The sequence below is a fragment of the Carcharhinus amblyrhynchos genome, chromosome 20 (assembly GCF_965287045.1).
Source record: "Carcharhinus amblyrhynchos chromosome 20, sCarAmb.v2.hapA, whole genome shotgun sequence".
NCBI lineage: Eukaryota > Metazoa > Chordata > Chondrichthyes > Carcharhiniformes > Carcharhinidae > Carcharhinus > Carcharhinus amblyrhynchos.
Window position 1 is genome coordinate 39,375,048 of NC_137343.1, and position 22,021 is coordinate 39,397,068.

General features: G+C 46.0%; 1 protein-coding gene across 1 annotated transcript in view; it reads right to left on the reverse strand.

Moving 5' to 3' along the window:
- kremen1 (kringle containing transmembrane protein 1) overlaps positions 1–22,021 on the reverse strand; it is a 162,261-nt gene that overhangs the window by 67,299 nt on the left and 72,941 nt on the right. Inside the window, exons 3-4 of the mRNA XM_080208431.1 lie at positions 15,746–15,837; positions 2,080–2,204 (exon numbers count right to left, since the gene is read on the reverse strand). Coding sequence (XP_080064557.1) covers positions 2,080–2,204; positions 15,746–15,837 — 217 coding nt within the window. The remainder of the gene's footprint in view (positions 1–2,079; positions 2,205–15,745; positions 15,838–22,021) is intronic.

Sequence of the window (22,021 nt, forward strand, 5' to 3'; positions counted from 1 at the left end):
ATCAGTAGAGGGCAGTCTTTGGCAGTCCTCACTATGAAATGCACAACCAATTCCTCTGCTAACTTCTTAAACAAACCCTCTGCATTTAATTCTAAATCATTGATATTTACCATACTGAGACTGGCAAACCACACTAGAAACAACCTTCGAGTCACAATTTTAAACAAATCAACCATAACCCTCTGTTTCCTGCCACATTGAGCTAATTTTGGATCCAATTTGCCTTGGATATTATAAGTCTTTACTTTTCTGCATTGTGAGACCTTGTTAAAGTTCATGTTGATGACATCAAATGTGCTACATTTACCTACCCTCTTTCAATTCTGCAAAAATTCAATTAAGTTATTCGGACATGACCTTCCCTTAACAAATCCAGCAGCTTTTGATTAATCCAGGCAGCTTTAAATAGTGCTGAATCCAGAATTGTTTCCAATATTTTGCCCACTGCTGAAGTTAGACTGATTGGGTTGTATTGATTCAGTTACGCCTTCCTTCATATTTAAACAGTGACCATGTTAGCAGTCCTCCATGCCTATAGCCAGAGAGGACTGGAGAAGGAGATGGGCCAAGTGTCCCTTGTTGTCCATCTTTATTTTAATACATTACTTTAAGGTGGTGGTTCTTAACCTTGCTACATTGGGTCTACGCAACAAAATCCATTTGTGACCAACTACACACAAATAGATCACCACTTCCCACTTTGCTTCCTCTGCTGTACTTCCTGACCCCACCACTGAGCTTAGATAATCCTTGCTCTCCGGCATGGTCCTCACTGCTGTTTAATCTGCTCTGGGAACAAAATTCTTGCCGCGTGTTGGAATTCCAGGCCTAACAAACATCTGAATGAAGACCAGGAATGTTGGCTCATGCATTCTGCAGAGAATTCATTCGGAGGGCAAGTGGCAGCATCGGGTAGGATACGGAACCTGAAACCAGCTTTATGGAAAAGCGAACAATGACATGCCCCACCCCAATGGTCGCAAGCCCCCACAAATAGGGAGGCAATGCCCTCAGACTCTCAGCTTTCTCAATGAGGCTGAGTGGAATGGATGGTTGTAAATGGATTAGAGTCCATGTCATATCACCGAGCAAAATGCTCCAGCTGTTCACAATGTGACTTATTAAACACGTTTCATATTTTACTGAAGAAGACATTCAGCATGCTTAGTTTCATCAGTTAGAACATTGAATACAGGAGTTGGGGCATCTTGTTGAAGTTGTACAAGACATTGGTAAGGTCACATGTGGAATACTGTATACAGTTCTGGTCACCCTATTATAGAAAGGATGTTATTAAACTAGAAAGAGTGCAGGAAAGATTTACTAGGATACTACCAGGACTTGATGGTTTGAGTTATAAGGAGAGACTGGATAGACTGGGACTTTTTTCTCTGCAGTGTAGAAGGCTGAAGGGTGATCTTATAGAAGTCTATAAAATAATGAGGGGCACAGATTAGCTAGATCGTCAATATCTTCTCCCAGTGGTAGGGGAGTCTAAAACTAGAGGGCGTAGGTTTAAGGTGAGAGGGGAGAGATATAAAAGTGTCCAGAGGGGCAATTTTTTATACAGAGGGTGGTGAGTGTCCGGAACAAGCTGCCAGATGTAGTAGTACAGGTGGGTACAGTTTTGTCTTTTAAACAATATTTAGATGGTTACATGGGTAAGACAGGTATAGAGGGATGGGGGCAAATGCGGGCAATTGTGACTAGCTAAAAAAAAAGAATGGCGTGGACACGTTGGGCCGAAGGGCCTGTCTCCATTCTGTAAACATCTCTGACTTTATTTACAAAAACACAAAAGAAGGGGTCAAGAAAATAAACATTTTGCATGTGCATCCCTTCCCGTGACGTCTCCTCCCCCCAACCCCCAACGCCACACAATTCTCAAGTCAGGTGTGCTATAAATGTGATTATACTGGAGTCACCCAGGCTCCCAGTGTTCTTGGTACAGGTTTGAGTTTCAGAATTGCATGCCGCTCATTTAATCAGCTCTTTTCACTCCAGCTTAAATTTCCTTCCTTACGTTTTTGCTTTGGCAGCTCAGAAAAATTAATTTAAAGGAATAAAACCGTCCTTTACCTTGAATCGCTTACTCCTGCAAAACTTAATGCAGGTCTGGATGGTCAGCTTGTTGGAGGTTTCACTGCTGCCTGATAAAGGGGGTGGGTCCCCATTGTCTTTGAAACAACCCAAGTAGCCCGGCACTGAGGAAAAACAGAATGCATTCAATTGGAACAAAGTTTGGCACTTTCTTAGCAAGAGGAGTTGGCTATTCAAATTCATTGATTCAAACTTAGTATCATTTTGTTAGTGATTCATAGAATCCCCACAATGTAAAAGGAGACCATTCAGCCCATCGAGTCTGCACTGACCACAATCCCACCCTAACCTCGTAACCCCACATTTTTATCTTGCTAGTCTCCCCAGCACTAAGGGTTAATTTAGCACGGCCAACCAACCTAACCCGCACATCTTTGGAGTGGAGGAGGAAACTGGAGCAAACCCAGAGGAAACCCGGGGGAAAAAGTACTTACAGTGACCCAAGACCGGAATTGAACCCAAGTCCCTGGCGCTGTGAGGCGGCAGCGCTAACCACTGTGCCACCCTGCGGTGTAGTGAGCTGAGACTCACTTCGCTTGTGAGTCCGCGGGTGGGCAAAACACAAGAAACATTCACAAAACTCCACGCTGCACAGTTACTTATTTCCAACTGTGCTCCCCACAATGGTTTTTGCTTAAGGAAGCAAGTGAGAGACGACTTCCCTTGCCCTGTACTCAGTGAGAGACTCAAATGGAAAGCACATTTTATAATTAAAATCCCAAAAATCTTTGATTCGTGCAGTCACTTTAATCCATAATTAGCAACAGCACAGCATCTTTGCAGCACATCTGTGTGAAGCCAAGTGGGAATGACGTATAACCAGCATCACTGTGCTGCACCAGAGACACATCCAAGACCTGAGACTGGTAACAGTCCACTGACCCCCAGACTGAAGACAGAAGGTGTTGGAAGAGAATGGAGAAGGCATGGGAAAGATTCACAAAGATGATACCACAGGTAAGAACATTCATTCTCAAGGATAACTAGGGAAACCAGGGCTTGTATTCCCCTTGAACCCAAAATATTCAGGGCTGACTTGATAGAGAAATATTGAAGATGTTAGATAACGTACACAGAGATAGTGGCTGGAATTTTACCACCTCGCCAGCCCAGAGCTTGTAAGATTGCACCCAAAGCCAATGGAGAATGCTGTTCTACGAGCCTCGCCCACCCTGATTCTGGTGTGGGCGTGCCGGTAAAATTCCAGCCATTATTTCCTCCGGCAGTGAAGTGAGAATAAGGTGGCATAATCTTAACATTAGAGCCAGATCATTCAGGAGTGAAATCAGGAAACAACTCTGCACACAAAGTGGGTGGAAACTTGAAACACTCATCCCCACAAATGTGGATTCTGGGCCAATTGTAACTTCCAAGATGGAGATAGATCAGGTGTTGTTGCTGTTGTTACAGATGCTGCCAGACCCGCTGAGATTTTCCAGCATTTCCTCTTTGGTTTCAGATTCTAGCTTCTGCCAATCATGAAGAGGCAATTGTTTGACAGTTGGAGTTCACTGTTGCAGTCTGAGAATGGTAGATTTCAGAAGTACCTCTGTCCAGTACATAAAATTGTTCCCCAAATGAACCCCTTCTTAGTTTATCTGCTGAGTTGATCACCTTTACCTCGCAGCTTTTACAATAAACAGTGGTCAGCACTACTGCCTCATTGCGCCAGGGACCTGGGTTCGATTCCCAGCTTGGGTCACTGTCTGTGCGGAACCTGCACATTCTCCCCGTGTCTGCGTGGGTTTCCTCCAGGTGCTCCAGTTTACTCCCACAGAGCGAAAGACATGCTGGTTAGATGCACTGGCCATGCTAAATTCTCCCTCGGCGTCCCCGAACAGGTGCCAGAGTGTGGCGACTTGGGGATTTTCACAGTAACTATTGCAGTGTTAACGTAAGCCTACTTCTCACACTAAAAAATAAAGTTTAAAAAACTTTAAAACATGATTCTTCGATTAAAGTATTACCATAATATTAAATTGTGTGATTTTCAAGGGCTGGGGATTTTTCAAATACTCTCTTGATTATTTAGTGTTAGATTCAGATCTGGCAGAAATAACATTCAATTTCTTCAATCCCATGGGCACAATCAGCTAGCAAAGGCCACAACAGTTGTACTGAATGATTTTCCTTATTTTCATTAAATTATGCCTTGTTCCCCACCTCCCCCCGCGCCCCCCCCACGCCACCACCACCCCCCCCAAACCCCCCCAATCCCCAAAAAACCCCCATTCCCACCACACCCACCCCGCCCCACATCACAAAAATTTAACTGGTGAAACTACTGGCATGAGGACATGAGTGAGATTTAATAACCAGACTCTTGACATTACAATTACTTGAAGAGAATCTTCAGCATGTTAAGACCATCATGTTTAGGAGGAGAAGTAGGCCATTTGGCCCATTGAGTCTGCTCCAATGAGATCATGACTGCTCTGCTATGATCTGTTAGTTTAACAGGTGCTTGGTGAGTCTCACACAGCTGAGTCACAAATTCCTGCTCCTGAGAATTGTATTTTAAGGCATCCTCTCAATGACACCCCAACCCCAGCCCCCTCCAACCCCTGCCATGGGAAGGGGGCACGTAAACTGTGAGAGGGTCGCAAGCCCACCTCCTTACTGTCCCTCCCCTCTGCCAAGCCGAACCCCGTAATACGCGAGGTGCGCAGATGCCAAAATCAGCAACCCCACCATCATTTTTAAATAAATAATTAAGGATCGATCAAGCTTGCTAATAAGCTCCTTGACATTCACTGAATTCCCCCACTGTCACCATCTGTGGGGTTACCATTGACCGGAAACTCAACTGGACTCACCACATAAACACAGTGGCTGCAAGAGCAGGTCAAAGGCTAGGGACACTGCAGCTCCTGACTTCCCAGAGCCTGTCCACCATCTACAAGGCACAAGTCAGGAGTGTGATGGAATACTCCCCACTTGCCTGGATGGGTGCAGCTCCAACAACACTCAAGAAGCTTGACACCATCCAGGACAAAGCAACCCGCTTAATTGGCACCGTATTGACAAACATCCACTCCCTCCACCCCTGACGATCAGTAGCAGCAGCGTGTACTATCTGCAAGATGCACTGCAGCAATTCACCAAAGACCCTTAGACAGCACCTTCCAAACCCACAACCACTTCCATTTAGAAGGATAAGGGCAGCAGATACATGGGAACACCACCACCTGCAAGTTCTCCCTCCAAACCGCACACCACCCTGACTTGGAAATATATCACCGTTCCTTCAGTCACTAGGTCAAAATCCTGGAATTCCCTCCTTAACGGCATTGTGGGTCAATCCACAGCACATGGATTGCACCGGTTCAAGAAGGCAGCTCACCACCACCTCCTCAAGAGCAACTAGGGATGGACAGTAAATGCTGGCTGGCCAGCGACGCTGGTGGGACCATGTTGCACGAGCGAATAGAAATTGACCCCCGTAATAAGTAGCCCAAGCCATTGGCAGGCCACATTTTGTTTAAAGAGGTGGAGGAAGGAGGGAACAATATTCAGGGGGACAACTCACCCTAAAAACTTAACCCCCACCTTATTCTTCCCTCTCCAGCCTCCAAAACAGACTCTCCCAATTCCCTTCCTTCCCGCTTCTCCATGATGCATGAAGCCTCCCCGCCAAAGTACCACAACTTGCTTGCGTCCGAGTGCCATGGCTGCCTTCTTCATAGGCTTGCTTGCAATGCCCACTGTTGAATTCTGGATGCTGCTGGGATTATTGAGCTGCTCAAGGGCAGGAGGTTCTCCCACCGAGGGGCAGAAGTCTCATTTTTGGCTGGATTAGGCTACCAATAGCATCTTATGACCCTCTTTTTGGCAGCTCAATTGCCAGCTGACGCAGACATTGGGGGGGCTGGCAGGGAGGAAGAATAGCAACCTCCCCCTCCCGCAACCCCCCCCACAACAAAATCCAGTTTTTTGGTACAAAATCTATGCTAACCCTGCAGTGCAGTCCTGAGGGAGGTGCATCTTTCCGGTGGGAAATGAAACTGTGGCCCATCTACTCCCTTGGAAGATCATAAAAAGATTCCACGACACTGCTTTGAAGAAGAGCGGTAGACTCTCCCCAGTGCTCTGGCCAATATCGTCAGCCAACATGGCTGAAATAAATTATTTGGTCTTATCAAATTACTGTTTGTGGGACAATAAATTGGCTGTTATATTACAGCAGCTTCGTATCTCAGAAGTAGTTAACAGTCTATAGAGGGTTTTGGGACTCACACTGGTTGTTAAAGGCTTCATCTGAAACTAATGTCTTCAGTCATTTTTCACATTTACGTTCGCCAATACACGCAAGAGGAAATGAGAATTCCCTCTTATATAAATGTAGTATCAGTTGCTTTTTTTTTTAAAAAAAATCTGGTTGCATTTTTTTGACCCTTGGGTGAGTGGATCCTTGGGCAGCACTGTGGCACTGCTGCCTCACAGCGCCAGGGACCTGGGTTCGATTCCTGGCTTGGGTCACTGTCTACATTCTCCCCATGTCTGCATGGGTTTCCTCCGGGTGCTTTGGTTTCCTCCCACTGTCCGAAAGACGTGCTGGTTAGGTGCATTGGCCTTGGTAAGTTCTCCCTCAGTGTACCCGAACAGGCGTCGGAGTGTGGGGACGAGGGGATTTTCACAGTAACTTCAGCGCAGTGTTAATGTATCCCTACTTGTGACAATAAATAAACTTTATTTATCCAGATGTTGTCAGGATCCGAGGACCTCTGGTGGCTCCACTTGTATCAAAGCCAACTCCACCAACTTGATACAACACAACTATGTCCAAGTTCAAGCTGGTGGAATGAATGGTGCTAACCTGATGCATATCTCAACCTTTCAATTGTCTTAAGAGTGCACCCACCATTCAGGATGATCGTCCCTCCAAGAGCAAACACCACAGCAAAGAAAACAACCGGCAATTTATAGATTGCAATTTTTTAAATTGGAAAATTGTTTCAAACTTGTTTGGATTTTAGATTAAATAGGAATTTAAAAAAACCAAATTCAAATCTGTGTGGGTTTCCTCCGTGTGCTCTGGTTTCCTCCTACCATCTGAATGTGTGCAGGTTAGGTGAATTTGTCATGCTAAATTGCCCCTTAATGTCCCAAGATGTGTACGTAAGCGGGGGATTAGTGGCGTTACATGGACAGAGCGGGGGCTGGGCTTAGGTAAGGTGCTGAGTCAGTGCAAACTCAATGGGCCAAATGGCCTCCTTCTGCAATGTAATTCTATGATTCTAGACACAAAAAAGAGAAGGGAATATTGATACTATAGGACAAAAAGTGCAAGCAAAAATGAATCCAAAAGACAAAATGCTGGAAAATCTCAGCAAGTCTGGCAGTATCTGTAGGGAGAGAATAAAGCTGACGTTTCAAGGCCAGATGACCCTTTGTCAGAGCTAAAAGGCATAAAAAGTGGGAAATATTTATACTGCAGGTAAGGGAATGAAAGATGAATCATAGCCACAGAAATAAGGAGAAAGGCTGCTAATGGCATCCCATAGAGAGAGTAAAGGATGTGAATGGCCAAACGACAGAGAAGCTGAAATCAGAGGGTAAACTGTGACAGATGAAGATGTGGGGGGGGGTGGGGGGGGGGGAGTGGGGGGGAAGGGGAATGGGTGGGAGAAAGGTCAAATTTAGAAAAAAGGAGGAGAGGGGAAACAAAGAGGGAGAAAAAGGTGAGGAAAATGGGGGATAAGGTAAGGGAAAAGAGTTGGGGGGGGTAAAATGAAGAAAGATAAATCAAGGAATACAAGGTAGAGAACAGCAAAAGAAAAGAATGAAAACAAAGGTGGGCTCGAGCAAATCATCTGAAGTTGTTGAATTCGATGTTGAGATCGGAAGGCTGTAAAGCACCCAGCCGGATGACGGGATGCTGTTCCTCTAGTTTGCGTTGGGCTTCACTGGAACATTGCAGCAGGCCAAGGACAGACATGTGGGCACGGGAGCAGGATCGTGTGTTAAAATAGCAAGCAATCGAAAGGTCAGGGTCCTGACTGTGCACACCTTAGATCTGTGCACAAAGGTGTTGAAAAATTAATTGCTGGGAGCATACTTGGAGGTTCTCAAGTCAGTTGAAGATAAATAGAACTCACTCCCACCCTGCAACGAGTAAGTGAATGAAGCTTCCTCATCCTTTGAAGCATCCTCAGACTTTGCTTTGATGGTGACTAAACAGGGGAATGTTTAAGGAAATTCCCAGCAAAAGTCTTTCAATTTCTTTTCTTTAATATTGTCCTTTTGTTCCATAAGGATTTGGTCACGTTTGCTAGCTAGTGAAAGATGTTTTGGCTCCAGTTTCTCTCTCTCTCTCCAATTGACCTTATTGTCCTGCAGATAGTGGTAACGCAGAGCACAGTTACACAGAGTAGTGAGACCATGGGGCTCACTCACTCACACGTGGAGTGATTGAGGCACTTCACATAACTAACTTCCTCTTAAATAAATTTAAGTACATGAGGGGGAACGGGATTAAGGGTGCGTTGATAAGCTTTCCCTATCGCGTAGCAGGAGGACATTCGGCCCATCAATTCTGCACCGACTCTCTGACAGAGCACCTTACCCAGGCAACCCCCATGCTCATAACCCTGTGCACTTATCACAGCCAATCCACCCAACCTGCACATCTTTGGAGTGTGGGACCAAACCAGAGCACCCACACAGACATGGGGAGAACATGCAAACTCCACACAGTCACCCAAGGCTGGAATTGAACCCGGGTCCCTGGCGCTGTGAGGCAGCAGTGCTAACCACTGTGCCACCATGCAGTACCAGAGTAGTAGCGACGTTGTCTCCAGGTTGCCCTCCATGACCATGGTGACTCGGACATATGAGGCGAGATTCTCCAGCCTCCCAGCACCATATCTCCCGCTGGCAGGAGATGGCTCGTTGTTTGCTAGCAGCAGAATTCTCTGGTCCGGCTGTTGTCAATGGGAATTCCCACTGGTGTCACTCCACACCAGCGGAAAAGCCACAGGCAGGGGTGCATTAATGGCGGGTCTGGAGAATCCCACCAGCATGAACAGCCAGAGAGTTCCAGCTACGATCCTTAATCACCACTGGTCAGGAGCTCCCTAACTAACAGCATTGTCGAAGCATTGTTGCCACATGAAGTACAACTGTTCAAGGCGAAGCCACCTCAATATCCTCTGAGAAGTGGTGTGAATGGGCATTTTCAGACATTGCAATATTCCTCACTGTTTTGCTATCCACACAAGATAGGTCAAACATTTGTATTTAAATGAGCTCATGCATTAACCTTGTCCACAGAGCAGGGAAGTAATGCGTCTAATTTTTCAGGCGTTCCAAAACCTACATCATTCCGGAACCTTAACGCATTTTACTTTGATTAAACTCTTCCGTAATATCCCTAGATTGCTTTCTCTCTCTGGCTGCTTGATCAGATACTGTTAAGTGGCTGCCCACACCACACAGCAATCAATAAATACACATATTACCTGACAGCCAGCTTCACTGAGACTTGTATGATTAACAGAAGACAGAGCGGATTTCATTTGCAAAGCTTGCAAATTCGAGTCTGGCGCACAGAGGACTGGAGGCCAGTGTCTCCAATAGCAAACGTCACCAAATCAGCCCCTTAGACACGGATTCCATTATTTAATGGATTTTCATCTCTCTCTCTGCAGGCCTTGGACAGGCTGCGTATGAGGAACTGCACTGCCCAAAAGGAAAAGAACAGTGAAACAGGGAAATAAGACGACTCTTCCCGCTCAGAAAGGACAGTAGGACTAGGGGGCACAGCCTCAAGATAAAGGGGGGGGCGGTTTAGAACGGAGTTGAAGAGGAACTTCTTCACTCAAAGGGTGGTGAATCTCTGGAATTCTCTGCCCATTGAAGTGGTGGAGGCTACCTCGCTCAATATTTTTAAGACGCGGGTTGATGGGTTTTTGATAAGCGAGGGGGTTAAGGGTTATGGGGAGAGGGCGGGAAAGTGGAACTGAGCCACGATAGATCAGCCATGATCTTATTGAATGGCGGGGCAGGCTCGAAGGGCTAGATGGCCTACTCCTGCTCCTATTTCTTATGTTCTTATGTTCTTAAAATTGGTCCGAACTGGTCTTGTATACTTTAAAATGGAACACCAGTAAGACGGGGAAATCAGAATACAGGTCTGAAAGATTTTATCTTTCTGGGTGAAGAAGCTGGCAAAGGAGGTTGCTCTGGGCTCCCGCACCCCATAGGATGTAAGGTGAGATGGCATAGTTACTCAAACCCACTGGATGTTTGGGATCCCACTGGATCTTCATTCGCCAGAGTGAAGTTTAAACTTCTGTTATGGTTCAGGTTAGAATCTCCAAAGCATTCAGGAGTCCGCCCGAGTCATAAGATTTTGAATTTGGCTAGGATAAGCATGAGATGTTTCACTTCAGGTATGATTCAAGTGACCCATTAGGGAGCTTGGTTAAACAAATTTTATTGAAGAATATAGTTAACATGTATAGTAAGAAACTTAGCAACGTCTTTTATCAATTATGAACAAGAAACAAAACTATAATATATAACCCTTAATGAACAGATATAAGCTATCCCAATCAAACCTACTTCCATAAACAACCATTTAAACAGATTCAATGCAGCATAGACTAATGCTCACATGATACTGGGATTGAAGCCATCAGTTGAATTCTGCAGTCAAATGCAGAACAGAACACTTTGAAGACAAGGCAGCTTCCCAAAACACCAGAGAGACTCTGGTCCAGCCCACAACAAAGCATGTTTCCACCCTTCAGGAAACCAACAGAATTTTCAAAACAACAGGGAGGGAGAGAGAAAACAATTCCTTTTAGCTTGCTATCCCTTCTAAAACCCAAAAACATCAATCCTGCAGCTCCAAACTGAAACTGAAAATGAAATCCCTGTCACCTCAGCTGCCCACAGTTTTTTCCTCCTCCCAACACTGACATCACCTAAGGTTGAGGGTATGAATTAAAAAATACTCTTAAAGGTACACTAACGTCACACTTCACATATTTCGTCTCAAAGACAGGGATTCTACCATGAACCCAAAGATTTACAAAGTAACAATGGCCTGGGACAGGTTCCATAATTGCTCTTGCGTAGCTCTTGAAAGAAAAAAGCAGCAAAAGATAGAAAGTGGGTGGGGAGGGGAGACTTGCAATGAGGAGGTTGTGTGTTAGAATCTGGTGTAGTATGCAATTAACTGAAAACCTTGACCCTCCAAACTACTATCAAACAGCTTAATTATACCCTAGGAAACCAGGTGGAAACAAAAGGTGAAACAAACCACTTTCTTTTTTTAAATAGCAGGGATAATAGTTACACACCACATTTTCATGATATGACTTTTGGGAACAGAATTTTCAAAAGCATCTTTTCTTCAATAACACCGCGTCATAAAGACAGTAACTGCAAAGATCACACTATTCTTACTGGGCCACGAAACTCATGCTAGAAAAATTCACTGTAAAATTAATGAGACGCAGCGAACAGTTGAAGAACCAAACAAGACACTTTGGCAGAAACAACACTGTATCCCTGAATTAAAGATCAGTGTCTCTTACATAATGTTAACTGAATAATCCACCATCATCTTTGATAAACTGTGGGTCCAACTCTCAATCCAGCCCAGGCCCTCCCAGAATGAAAGTCCTAACATTGGGGGTTGGGGGTGTGGGTGGGGGTTGGGGGTGTGGGGGGGGGGGGTGAGGGGGTGTAGGGTGAGGCGGGGGGGATGGCATTTTTTAAATTCAGAGTCAGGGGGTCTTCCTGGCCTGTAAAGCTTGGAATAAAACCTGAACCATGAGGAGAGTTTGTTTCTGAAGACTGATTGAGGCACACATACTATGCAAAAGGATTATACTTCACTAGATAACTGGGCTGTATATAAAAATGTAAAATAATGATTTAATGTGCCTGGCTTAGTGCAATTTATAATTTTGCGGAGAATTGGTGGAAGTTTAAAAAAAGTGTGACCACAAATGACAAAATCATATCACTATTTATCCCTGCATGCCAGACCTGGTAGTGAACATCTGGAGCTTGCCCTTACCTGGTCTAAGCTGTATGCAAAGGGCTTTACACTCCTTGTCAACCTAAATCCCACTTCAGTGGAGGCAGCTGATGGCTGAAATGGCCAGCTGCCTCAGTAAACCACCCACAGACGAAACGCACCCTCACTCCCAATCCCTCAAAATTGCAAAAATGGGGAATGCTGGATCAAGAGACGAGACTTTCGATTTGCAGGCATTTCCACTATCACTCCTGGGTGGCACAGTGGTCAGCACTGCTGCCTCACAGCGCCCGGGATCCGGATTTGATTCCCAGCTTGGGGCACCGACTGTGTGGAGTTTGCACATTATCCCCATATCTGTGTGGGTTTCCTCCAGGTTCTCCGCTTTCCTCCCACATTTCAAAAAATGTGCCTCTTAGGTTGATTGGCTGTGCTAAATTGGCCCTTAGTGTCAGGGGATTAGTGGGGTAAATAAGTAGGGTTGTGGGAATTGGGCCTGGATGGGATTGCAGTCAGTGCAGACTCAATGGGCCGAATGGCCTCCTTTTGCACTGTAGGGATTCTATGATTCACAACACAAATCTGGGCCTATGTGTCCCTAGGCTATAAATGCATTTATACAGAATTATAGAATCCCTACAGTGCAGGAGGATGCCATTTGGCCCATCAAGTCTGCACCAACTCTTCAATTTGGGAGAGATGTTCCCCTGTTCATTACTTTTAAAATGATTGATGGGTTCTAAAGGAACACATTAACACTCTTGCTAGTGATATGAAGGGAGAACATTTTCACAGAAGTACTTACAATCTTTCTGCTTTCAATTTCCCCTCCAGTGACAACAATAAAGTAACTGAATCCCTGTCTATTAGTTCTGTGGTCTAACATTATGGTGAGGTTTCTTTTTGTCTGTCGTGCCACTAGCTAATTCGTTATTTTTGATCTTCTCTGGATAATGTTTTTTATGAAGCATAGTTTGTCTCACTCCCAACTTTTCCTCTCTCCCTTAGGGTGAAAGACCACTTCTGGGGGGATTCTCTGGGTCCGCTAGCTCCCAGCGAATATTGCAAAGGCCCGCAGAATTGGGAGCTGGAGGGAAAACAGGTTCTGTGTCAGTCACCAAGCCCGTTGTGACCCTCCCAGGCTGTGTCGCCAGCCCAACCCGCTAGGGGCGGGAACCCAATTCACATTCAGAATCGGTACTTTAAACATAATTAACCGGCTTGAAGCCCTTCCCACTATTCATCTGCCTCCCCAGTGGGATCTGCACAGGGTGGTCTTTGGTCCAGGTCCTCACTTGGTGTTTTGGACCCTGAGGGTCCAGAGAGTACCAGCGACCCCTCAGCAATGAGAAGCATCCCCCCCCCACAAAACACATGCAAACCTGAAGTTTATCTGTCTGACCCAACACCCTATTCAGGCTCTCTCCCCGCAACCCCCCCCCCACCCCGCCCCCACTCAGCACCTTTCCCCACCTCAGACACCCAACTCAGCCTCACTTCGAGCCACCCAACATGGCATTTGCCCATGGTGCACTGTCCCTGAGCCCCCCTCCTGGCACTGGCCTAGCACTTTGACCCTAGGAGCCTAGCGCTTTGGGCCCCAAGGTCCAGTGACCATTTGCCCCTCTGCTGCTACCAGGCTGCATAGGAAGGGTCCCTCAAGGGTCCTGGGGGTTGAGTAGGCTTGGGCTGGAGACAAGGGGTTGACCTCGTCACTCTCCGCCAGGATAGGGATGTTATCGCTGGAATGTCCCTTCCAGTCCTGGCAGACCTGAAAATCAAGGAAGACATCCTTAGAAAGTAATGGATTGCACCCCATTTGGGAAAGACCAAATATAAGATGTTGTGCTCCAGATATATGGAAATATTCTTACGGGGAAATTAAGATGGTGGGAGTTGGCAGGGCTGCTGTGATGTTCATGGTTAGCTTAGATAACCTGACTAACTGCATTATAATCTTATTTTAATACAAAGGGTTAAATTTTGGACTTAAAGTTCAACGGTAAAGGTTTTCCCTCACCTCTTTTTTCTCTCCCATCCAGAAGAAGTTAATTTGTATTATGTTTTAGCAGCACGTTCCATTGTCCTGGTGTCAGTGGTGAGGCACTATCACTGGAGCATTGATTCACTATCAGGCACACCCTCTTATTGCAGCTGTACTGGGGGGATGGAATTTACTATCAAGTGCCTGAGTTGGGCATTGTCTGCAGATTGACTATATTAATGTCAAAGCCAAGCCCTATTCTGTCCTCTCCTGAGGTTTCCCCACATGTGCTTTCCAGTGAGGGTTTTCTGGCTGACTTATTGGCACTGCTGCCTCACAGCACCAGGGACTCGGGTTCGATTCCCGGCTCGGGTCACTGTCTGAGCGGAGTCTGCACTTTCTCCCTGTGTCTGTGTGGGTTTCCCCCGGGTGTTCCAATTTCCTCCCACAGTCCAAAGATGTGCAGGTTAGGTGAATTGGCCATGCTAAATTGCCCTTCAGTCACCGGAATGAGGTGACTAGGGGATTTTCACAGTAACTCCATTGCACTGTGAATGTAAGCCTACTGGTGACAAATAAACAAAACAAACCCAAATGCTACCTCAGCTGAGGATTGGTGAGGTGACACAAAATGGGATTGATCCTGCTCTGTATCACTCACTTCCGTGCTGGCCAGTTCTCAGACCAACTGAGCCACCAGAGGAACTACGAAGCAAAACTTTGACGCTTCTTCACCACTGCTTCTTCAGCAGAATCTCCCAAACCTGCAACCTCTACCAGCCAGAAAAACAGAAGAGACTAGGCGCAGGGGAAAACCACCACCTCCAAGTTCTCGCCCAAGTCTCACACTATCATAACTTGGGAATACGTTGCTATTCCTTCAATGTCAATGAGTCCGGATCCTAGGACTCGCAACCTAACAACATAGTAAGAGTACGCTCACCATGGGATGACACAGGGGTCAGCACCGCTGCTTCACAGCACCAGGGAGCCGGGTTCAATACCTGGCTTGGGTCACTGTGTGTGTGGTGTTTGCAAGTTCTCCTAGTGTCTATATGGGTTTCCTCCGGTTCCCTCCCACAATCCAAAGGTGTGCAGGTTAGGTTTATTGACCATGCTAAATTGAACCCTAGTTTCAGGGAGACTAGTTAGGGTACATGCACGTGGTTATGAGAATAGGGACTGGGTGGGATTGTGGTCGGTGCAGACCCCGATGGGCCGAATGGCCTCCTTCTGCATTGTAGGATTCTAATAGCAGTACAAGAAGGCAGCTCGCCTCCAGCGTTGGCCAAAGGGCAATTAAGAATAGGCAATAAATGCTGTCCACGCCAGCAACAATGGAATCCGGGAAATAAATTAGAAATATTTGAAAAGTCAGCTGAGGTTACTTATTAAGAGCAATTCCATGATTCTGCATGACCAATGGGGACATTGTACCCACAGTAGAATGGATGGGGGAGGGGGGTTAACATTACAACATTGTAGCCCTAATTCTATGCCCATGTTTCTTGTCAGTGTGGCCCCTCCACCCCACAGTGGAGTTCACAGAATTAATTACCCTGAAAACGTCCTTGAACATGAGGTAACGACATTACTAAAACACAGTTCTACCCACAGCGAGGATAAGGTGTCTCAATGGCTGCCCAATAAACCTGTCCTCTACTCACTGTGACATGTTGGTATGTCGCAGTATTTCCAATACACGCCATCTTCATACTCAGCAACGTAACACCATGGCCTCACATCATTGTCTGGGTTCCTGGAGAGGCAAGAGACCATCCATTAGGGTATTTCATGGTCAATCACTTTTATTTTACTGTCATTATCAAGACTGTGGTTCCCTCACACCGAACAGTTTTGCGGACTATCAACCAGTACATGGTGTCCCTTATTTAGATGGATGCAAAGCCAGATCTATGGAGGAATGAGGAGCTGAGGAACATTTGATTGATGCCCCTGCCATTCGAAGACTAAGACAACAGCAGCGAGTACAGAGATTTGGCTGACAAAGACCAATGACGAGTGATGAAGCTGTGAAACGCATTCTGTATCACAGGCTAAGAACATTGCCTGTCAGTGTGAGCCCAGTGCAAGGAGAAGATAAGCACAAACCACTCTCAAAGAGCATTGATAAGTTGGCACATCAAAGGCCTTTGAGATTACCTCTTGAAAGCTATATTTACAGAGCACATCTTTGAGGAACTGTTTCCTTTTCCTATGTGTAAATGTTCAGTTATTAAACAGAGCCAAATCCAGGAAAGTACTACTTGATTATACATTTTCTGAGTCAGTGACAATCTCACATCACTGACCACTGCTGATTTGGAAGCAGCCCATCAAAAGCTTGCCGCACTTCTAGGGATGGTCAGTAAATGCTGGTCAGCCAGTGACGCCCATGTCCCACGAATGAATTAAAAAAAGCTTTCTTCACCTCCTGAGGATGTGCCAGGGTCTGGATCCACCATAGATTCATAGAATCCTACAGTGCAGAAGGAGGCCATTTGGCCCATCGAGTTTGCACTGACCACAATCACCCCCAGACCCATCCCCACAACCCCATGCATTTACCTTAGCTAGTCCCCCCCGACACTAAGGGGCGATTTAGCATGGCCAATGCACCTAACCAGCACGTCTTTCAGACTGTGGGAGGAGACCAGAGCACCCGCAGGAAACCCATGCAGACACGGTGAGAGTGTGTAGACTCCACACAGACAGTGACCCAAGCCAAGAATCAAACCTGGGTCCCTGGTGCTGAGGCAGCAGTGCTGACTGCTGTGCCAACGTGACAACCCTTAATTATCCATAGTTACTTGATCTGAACTTTAACCAAACTCAGTTTTGTGCACCGAGATGACACTGGTTTTGTGAAAGGTCCCATCATCGCTGGAAGCACCATGCAAAGCAATCCTAAATCCAACCCTGAGCATTCCCTTCCCCCCCCCCATAGATAGACTCCCATCCTCGGTGGAATGAAGGTTGCCCAATATTACCAGCACTGTAAAGACCTGTTGCTTTGAACTGAAATGTCAGAAAAGGAAAGAGGGATAAAAAGATCAAGAGAAGGAGGAACAACAAAAAATCACAGAAACTAAAAGTTTAAAATTAAAGTTTCATTTATTAGTCACAAGTTGGCTTACATTAACACTGCAATGATGCTTCTGTGAAAATCCCCATGTTGCCACACTCTGGCACCTGTTCAGGTACACTGGGGGAGAATTTTGCATGGCCAATGCACCTAACACAGCACGTGTTTCAGACTGTGGCAGGAAACCCACGCAGACACGGTGAGAGCGTGCAGACTCCGCACAGACAGTGAGCCAAGCCAGGAATCAAACCTGGGTCGCTGGCCGGGTGTGCTAACCACTGCCGCCCAAAAATATTGCAAAACAAAATCATAAAGCTGTTGCAGAACCGTAGAGAATGCAGAGGAAGTACAGAGGTACAGTGAAGAGAGTTAACAGAAAAGATGATGGTGCCAGGAATAAAGCACTAATTAACACAGCTACTGACAGCTCCTGCAAGTTGGGTCCAAAATATCTTTTGGAGTAATTGAATTAAATGACTGTCTAATGGTCCCTGAAATAAAACATATTTTAAACCCTCCACATTTTTAAAATTAGAATAATGTTATCTTTGGCAGTGGACAGCATGTCTTTATTTTAAATAAAACACTTATCTCACACAGGACAGGGGAACAGATTCCTGGCTCGTGTGGGGAATATTGATTCAGTACAAGGACAAGCTGGTCCAGCAGGAGCAGGAGCAGGAGATGTGGTGGAGCAAATCTTTCCTCAATGACTGGAGAACTCTGTGACCCTTACGTCTGTACACCACATACAGGAAGCGTGTTGACGATATAGAATCCCTACAGTGCAGAAAGAGGCCATTCGGCCCATCGAGCCTGCACCAGTAACAGTCCCACCCAGGCCCTATCTCCGTAACCCCACATATTTACCCTGCAAATCCCCCTGATACTAAGGGGTGATTTAGCACAGCCAATCCACCTAACCTGCACATCTTTGGAGTGCGGGAGAAAACCGGAGCACCCGGAGGAAACCCACGCAGACAGAGGGAGAACGTGCAAACTCCACAGTCACCCAAGGCTGGACTTGAACCCGGGTCCCTGTTGCTGTGAGGCAGCAGTGCGAATCAATATGCCACCCTTATGTTTCCCTTTTCACACATATGCCACATTGGTTCCCCTTAACATGCATGACGCATAAGGAACACATTTAGAAAAATAGAAAATAAGAGCAGCAGTGGACCATTCAGCCCTTTGAGCCTGTTCCAGTATTCATTTTGATCATCAAACTCAACATCCTGATTGCTCCGACTCCCATTTCCCTTGATCTCTTTAAGCTCCAAGAGCTTCCTCTAATTTCTTCTTGAAATCAGAAGAAATTTTAGCCTCAATTACTTTCTGCGTTAGTGAATTCCACAGATTCACCACTCTCTGGGTGAAGCAATTTCTCCTCAACCCAATCCTAAAAGGTTAACCCCTGCTCCTTAAACTACGACCCCTAATTCTGGACTTGTAGTAGTAGGGTGGTCAACTTTCAAGGTTTACCACAGCACTACCCATCTCCAGTGATTGGCATGGTCATTCTATGTGTTATTTTTTTCACCATCGATCACTAAGTACTTCAAAAGCAACATGTTATTACATTGGGGAACCATAAACCAAAATAATCAAATTTACTGAATGACCCCCAGATGAAGAAATGACCACTGAGAATCCACTTTTTGTAGATTTTACTTAAACACAAGCCACAGTCCACACTATTAACCCATGAACTAACAGGCAATTTATTGTTGGTACAAACTATAAATTTTGTGGAAGAATCTCTATCAAGATTACAAACATTCCCTGCTTATTGTAGCACCCATGCAGGATCTCTTGTTCCCTCACTTAATGCTCATTAATTCCTCATGTCACCTGGAATGGTAGCTCCACTCAATCCAAAACCATGGAAACTGATGACAACCAAATGGCACACTGCTATAGGATCTCATTAGCTAGGTTCCCCAGAGACTCCTTTAACTAACTTATTATTAAATTGTCTGGGCAATTCTGGCAACACTGAATCGTAACTGTAGAATTGTTCAATTCACAACCTCTGCTTCAACCTAATCTTAAGGTTTCTGTCCCTTTTAACTTTATTGCTCACACACACACTTCCTTGTAGTGCACCTTCTCTACTCTTTCCCCTGATGCAGCTCTCTTCTTATGGACACTACTTCCGGGTCAAGGGTCAATAGGTCACATGGACCAGCGTTTCTTATTATCCAAGAAAATTGCAATTTATCCTTCTACAAAGTGATGAAAACTCCTAAAAATCATTTCAGACATTCTCAAAAACAATTACAGATTCCACAGACCTTTCAAAGGAAGTACACATTGCCCTTGCTGTACTGCTTCCAGGTCAAACAAAGGTCATCATAACATCTACTCTAAAATGTCACTGGACACTTTCCCAAACACAATTCCAGCTGTGAGAACCAGCTGTTGGAGGGAATTAAATGCAACACATCACTCTGAATGATTGTACTAAATTTGATGCAATGTTGAGCGACACAAGGCAGGAGCATTGCCAAGATACTGTCTGTGCTGAAATACAGCCTTTTCCATTTTCACTATAAGTACAACAATAAAAGATCAGTGATAAATGTTTATACTTATCTTTCCTTTATTATGCCCACATAAGCAAAATAAGCTTGATTGAGAACCAGCCCTGTGGTTTACAGATTTTAATATTTCATTTTATACATCCATGCCTCCTTTCTGAAGGCTCAATGGTGTGAGATTGGACAGGTTAGTTCAGGTAGACCTGTTTGGTCACTAGAGTCTGTCATTGTCACTGAGCATTTGGCCACATTTCAACGGATTGAAGAGAATCCATAGAATCCCTACAGTGCAGAAGGAGGCCATTCAGCCCATCAAGTCTGCACTGACCACAATCCCACCCAGGCCCCATTCCCGTAACCCCACATATTTACCCTCCTGAGACTCAGGTCAATTTAACAATCAACCTAACCTGCATGTGTTTGGACTATGGGAGGAAACCCATGTAGATATGGGGAGAATGTGCAAACTCCACACAGACAGTGACCCAAAGCCAGAATTGAACCCGGGTCCCTGGCACCGTGAGACAGCAGTGCTAACCGCTCTGCCACCGTGCAACTCCAAAGGATCACTGTGGATTTGTGAAGGGTATAGTCATGCATGACTAGCTTGGCTGAATTTTTTGAGGACATAGTGGAGAGGGGCACAATGTGTGGATTTCCAGAACATAAATGGATTTTCAGAAGGCACTTGATAATATTCCATGCAAGAGATTATTAGCAAAATGGAAAAAGTTATCTTTCAGCAGGTTAGGTTGATTATTAACTTGACCCAAGTCTCAGGAGGATTAGCAGGGTAAGAACATAAGAACATAAGAAATAGGAGCAGGAGTAGGCCATCTAACCCTTCGAGCCTGCCCCGCCATTCAATAAGATCATGGCTGATCTGTCACTGCTCAGTTCCACTTTCCTGCCCTCTCCCCATAACCCTTAATCCCCTCTCTTATCAAAAACCCATCAACCCGCGTCTTAAAAATATTTAGCGAGGCAGCCTCCACCACTTCAACGGGCAGAGAATATGTGGGGTTACACGAATGAGGCATGGGTGGGATTGTGGTCAGTGGACACTCAATGGGCTGAATGGCCCAGTCCTGCTTCTGCTCCTCGTGTCTTTTTGTTCTTATAGGTTGGAAGACGGTTGGGAGGTAGGAGACAGATTAAGGATAAATGGTACATATCCTTGATTGGGAAATGGGAAAAGCAGTGTCCCATCAGGATTTGCACCACAGCCTTAGCTCCTCATATTTAGTGAGAATGTATGGCACAACGTTTTTTTGGCCCTGACACCAGCAGGCATCGTGGTGGACGGGACAGGAAAACGAGAAGAGCCGATGACTTTTAACAGCTCTCCAAGTTTTCCCACTCTGCCTGTGACAATGTCCGCCAGTACTGGGGCCAGAAAATCCTGCCTGTGGGTAATGGATGTGATTATATATTGGAGCCTGCAGGTGATATTATGTTGCAGTGGTGGGCAGCCATAATGGCCACACGCAGCCCACCTGCCTTCTGAGTCATGGCCCATGAGATGTTTTGTTGAACATTATCCATGCACAGGGCTGCCACATTCCACTGATTTCTATCCATGTAGCTCTTTTCCGACCGGTGTGACTGAAGTGATTTGCGAGTAAAGCAAGGGCGAGTGAAGTGAGGTGTGTGCTGATTGCTCACAACACTGACTGTGAGAACCGTGCACTCCCTCTGCGTCCAACCAAAATGGAAATACTTCTTTTGTTTTTAATCATTTGAAGTCGATGACAGTTCCATTAATATATGAATGATTAAGCATTCTCTATAATTCCATATGAAATATTCAGCGTGCATTAAAGGTAATTAATTTTATTCATGAGGTCATGGTTAGTGAACAAGCCCAATTTCAAATTTTGCAGCCCATTGGGATGAAGAAGAGCCACCCACAAGGCCCACTCACTCGCCCGCCTGGGGCCCACTCACTCGCCCGCCTGGGGCCTGCTCGCTCGCCCGCCTGCGGCCCACTCACTCGCCCGCCTGGGGCCCGCTCGCTCGCCCGCCTGGGGCCCACTCACTCGCCCGCCTGCGGCCCACTCGCTCGCCCGCCTGGGGCCCGCTCGCTCGCCCGCCTGGGGCCCGCTCACTCGCCCACCTGGGGCCCGCTCACTCACCCGCCTGGGGCCCGCTCACTCGCCCGCCTGGGGCCCGCTCACTCGCCCGCCTGGGGCCCGCTCATTCGCCCGCCTGGGGCTCGCTCACTGCTATATTGGGAGGAGTAGAGTAAGAAGTGTAGCTAGGAGGAGAATGCGAAGGGACATAAGAACATAAGAAATAGGAGCAGGAGTAGGCCATCT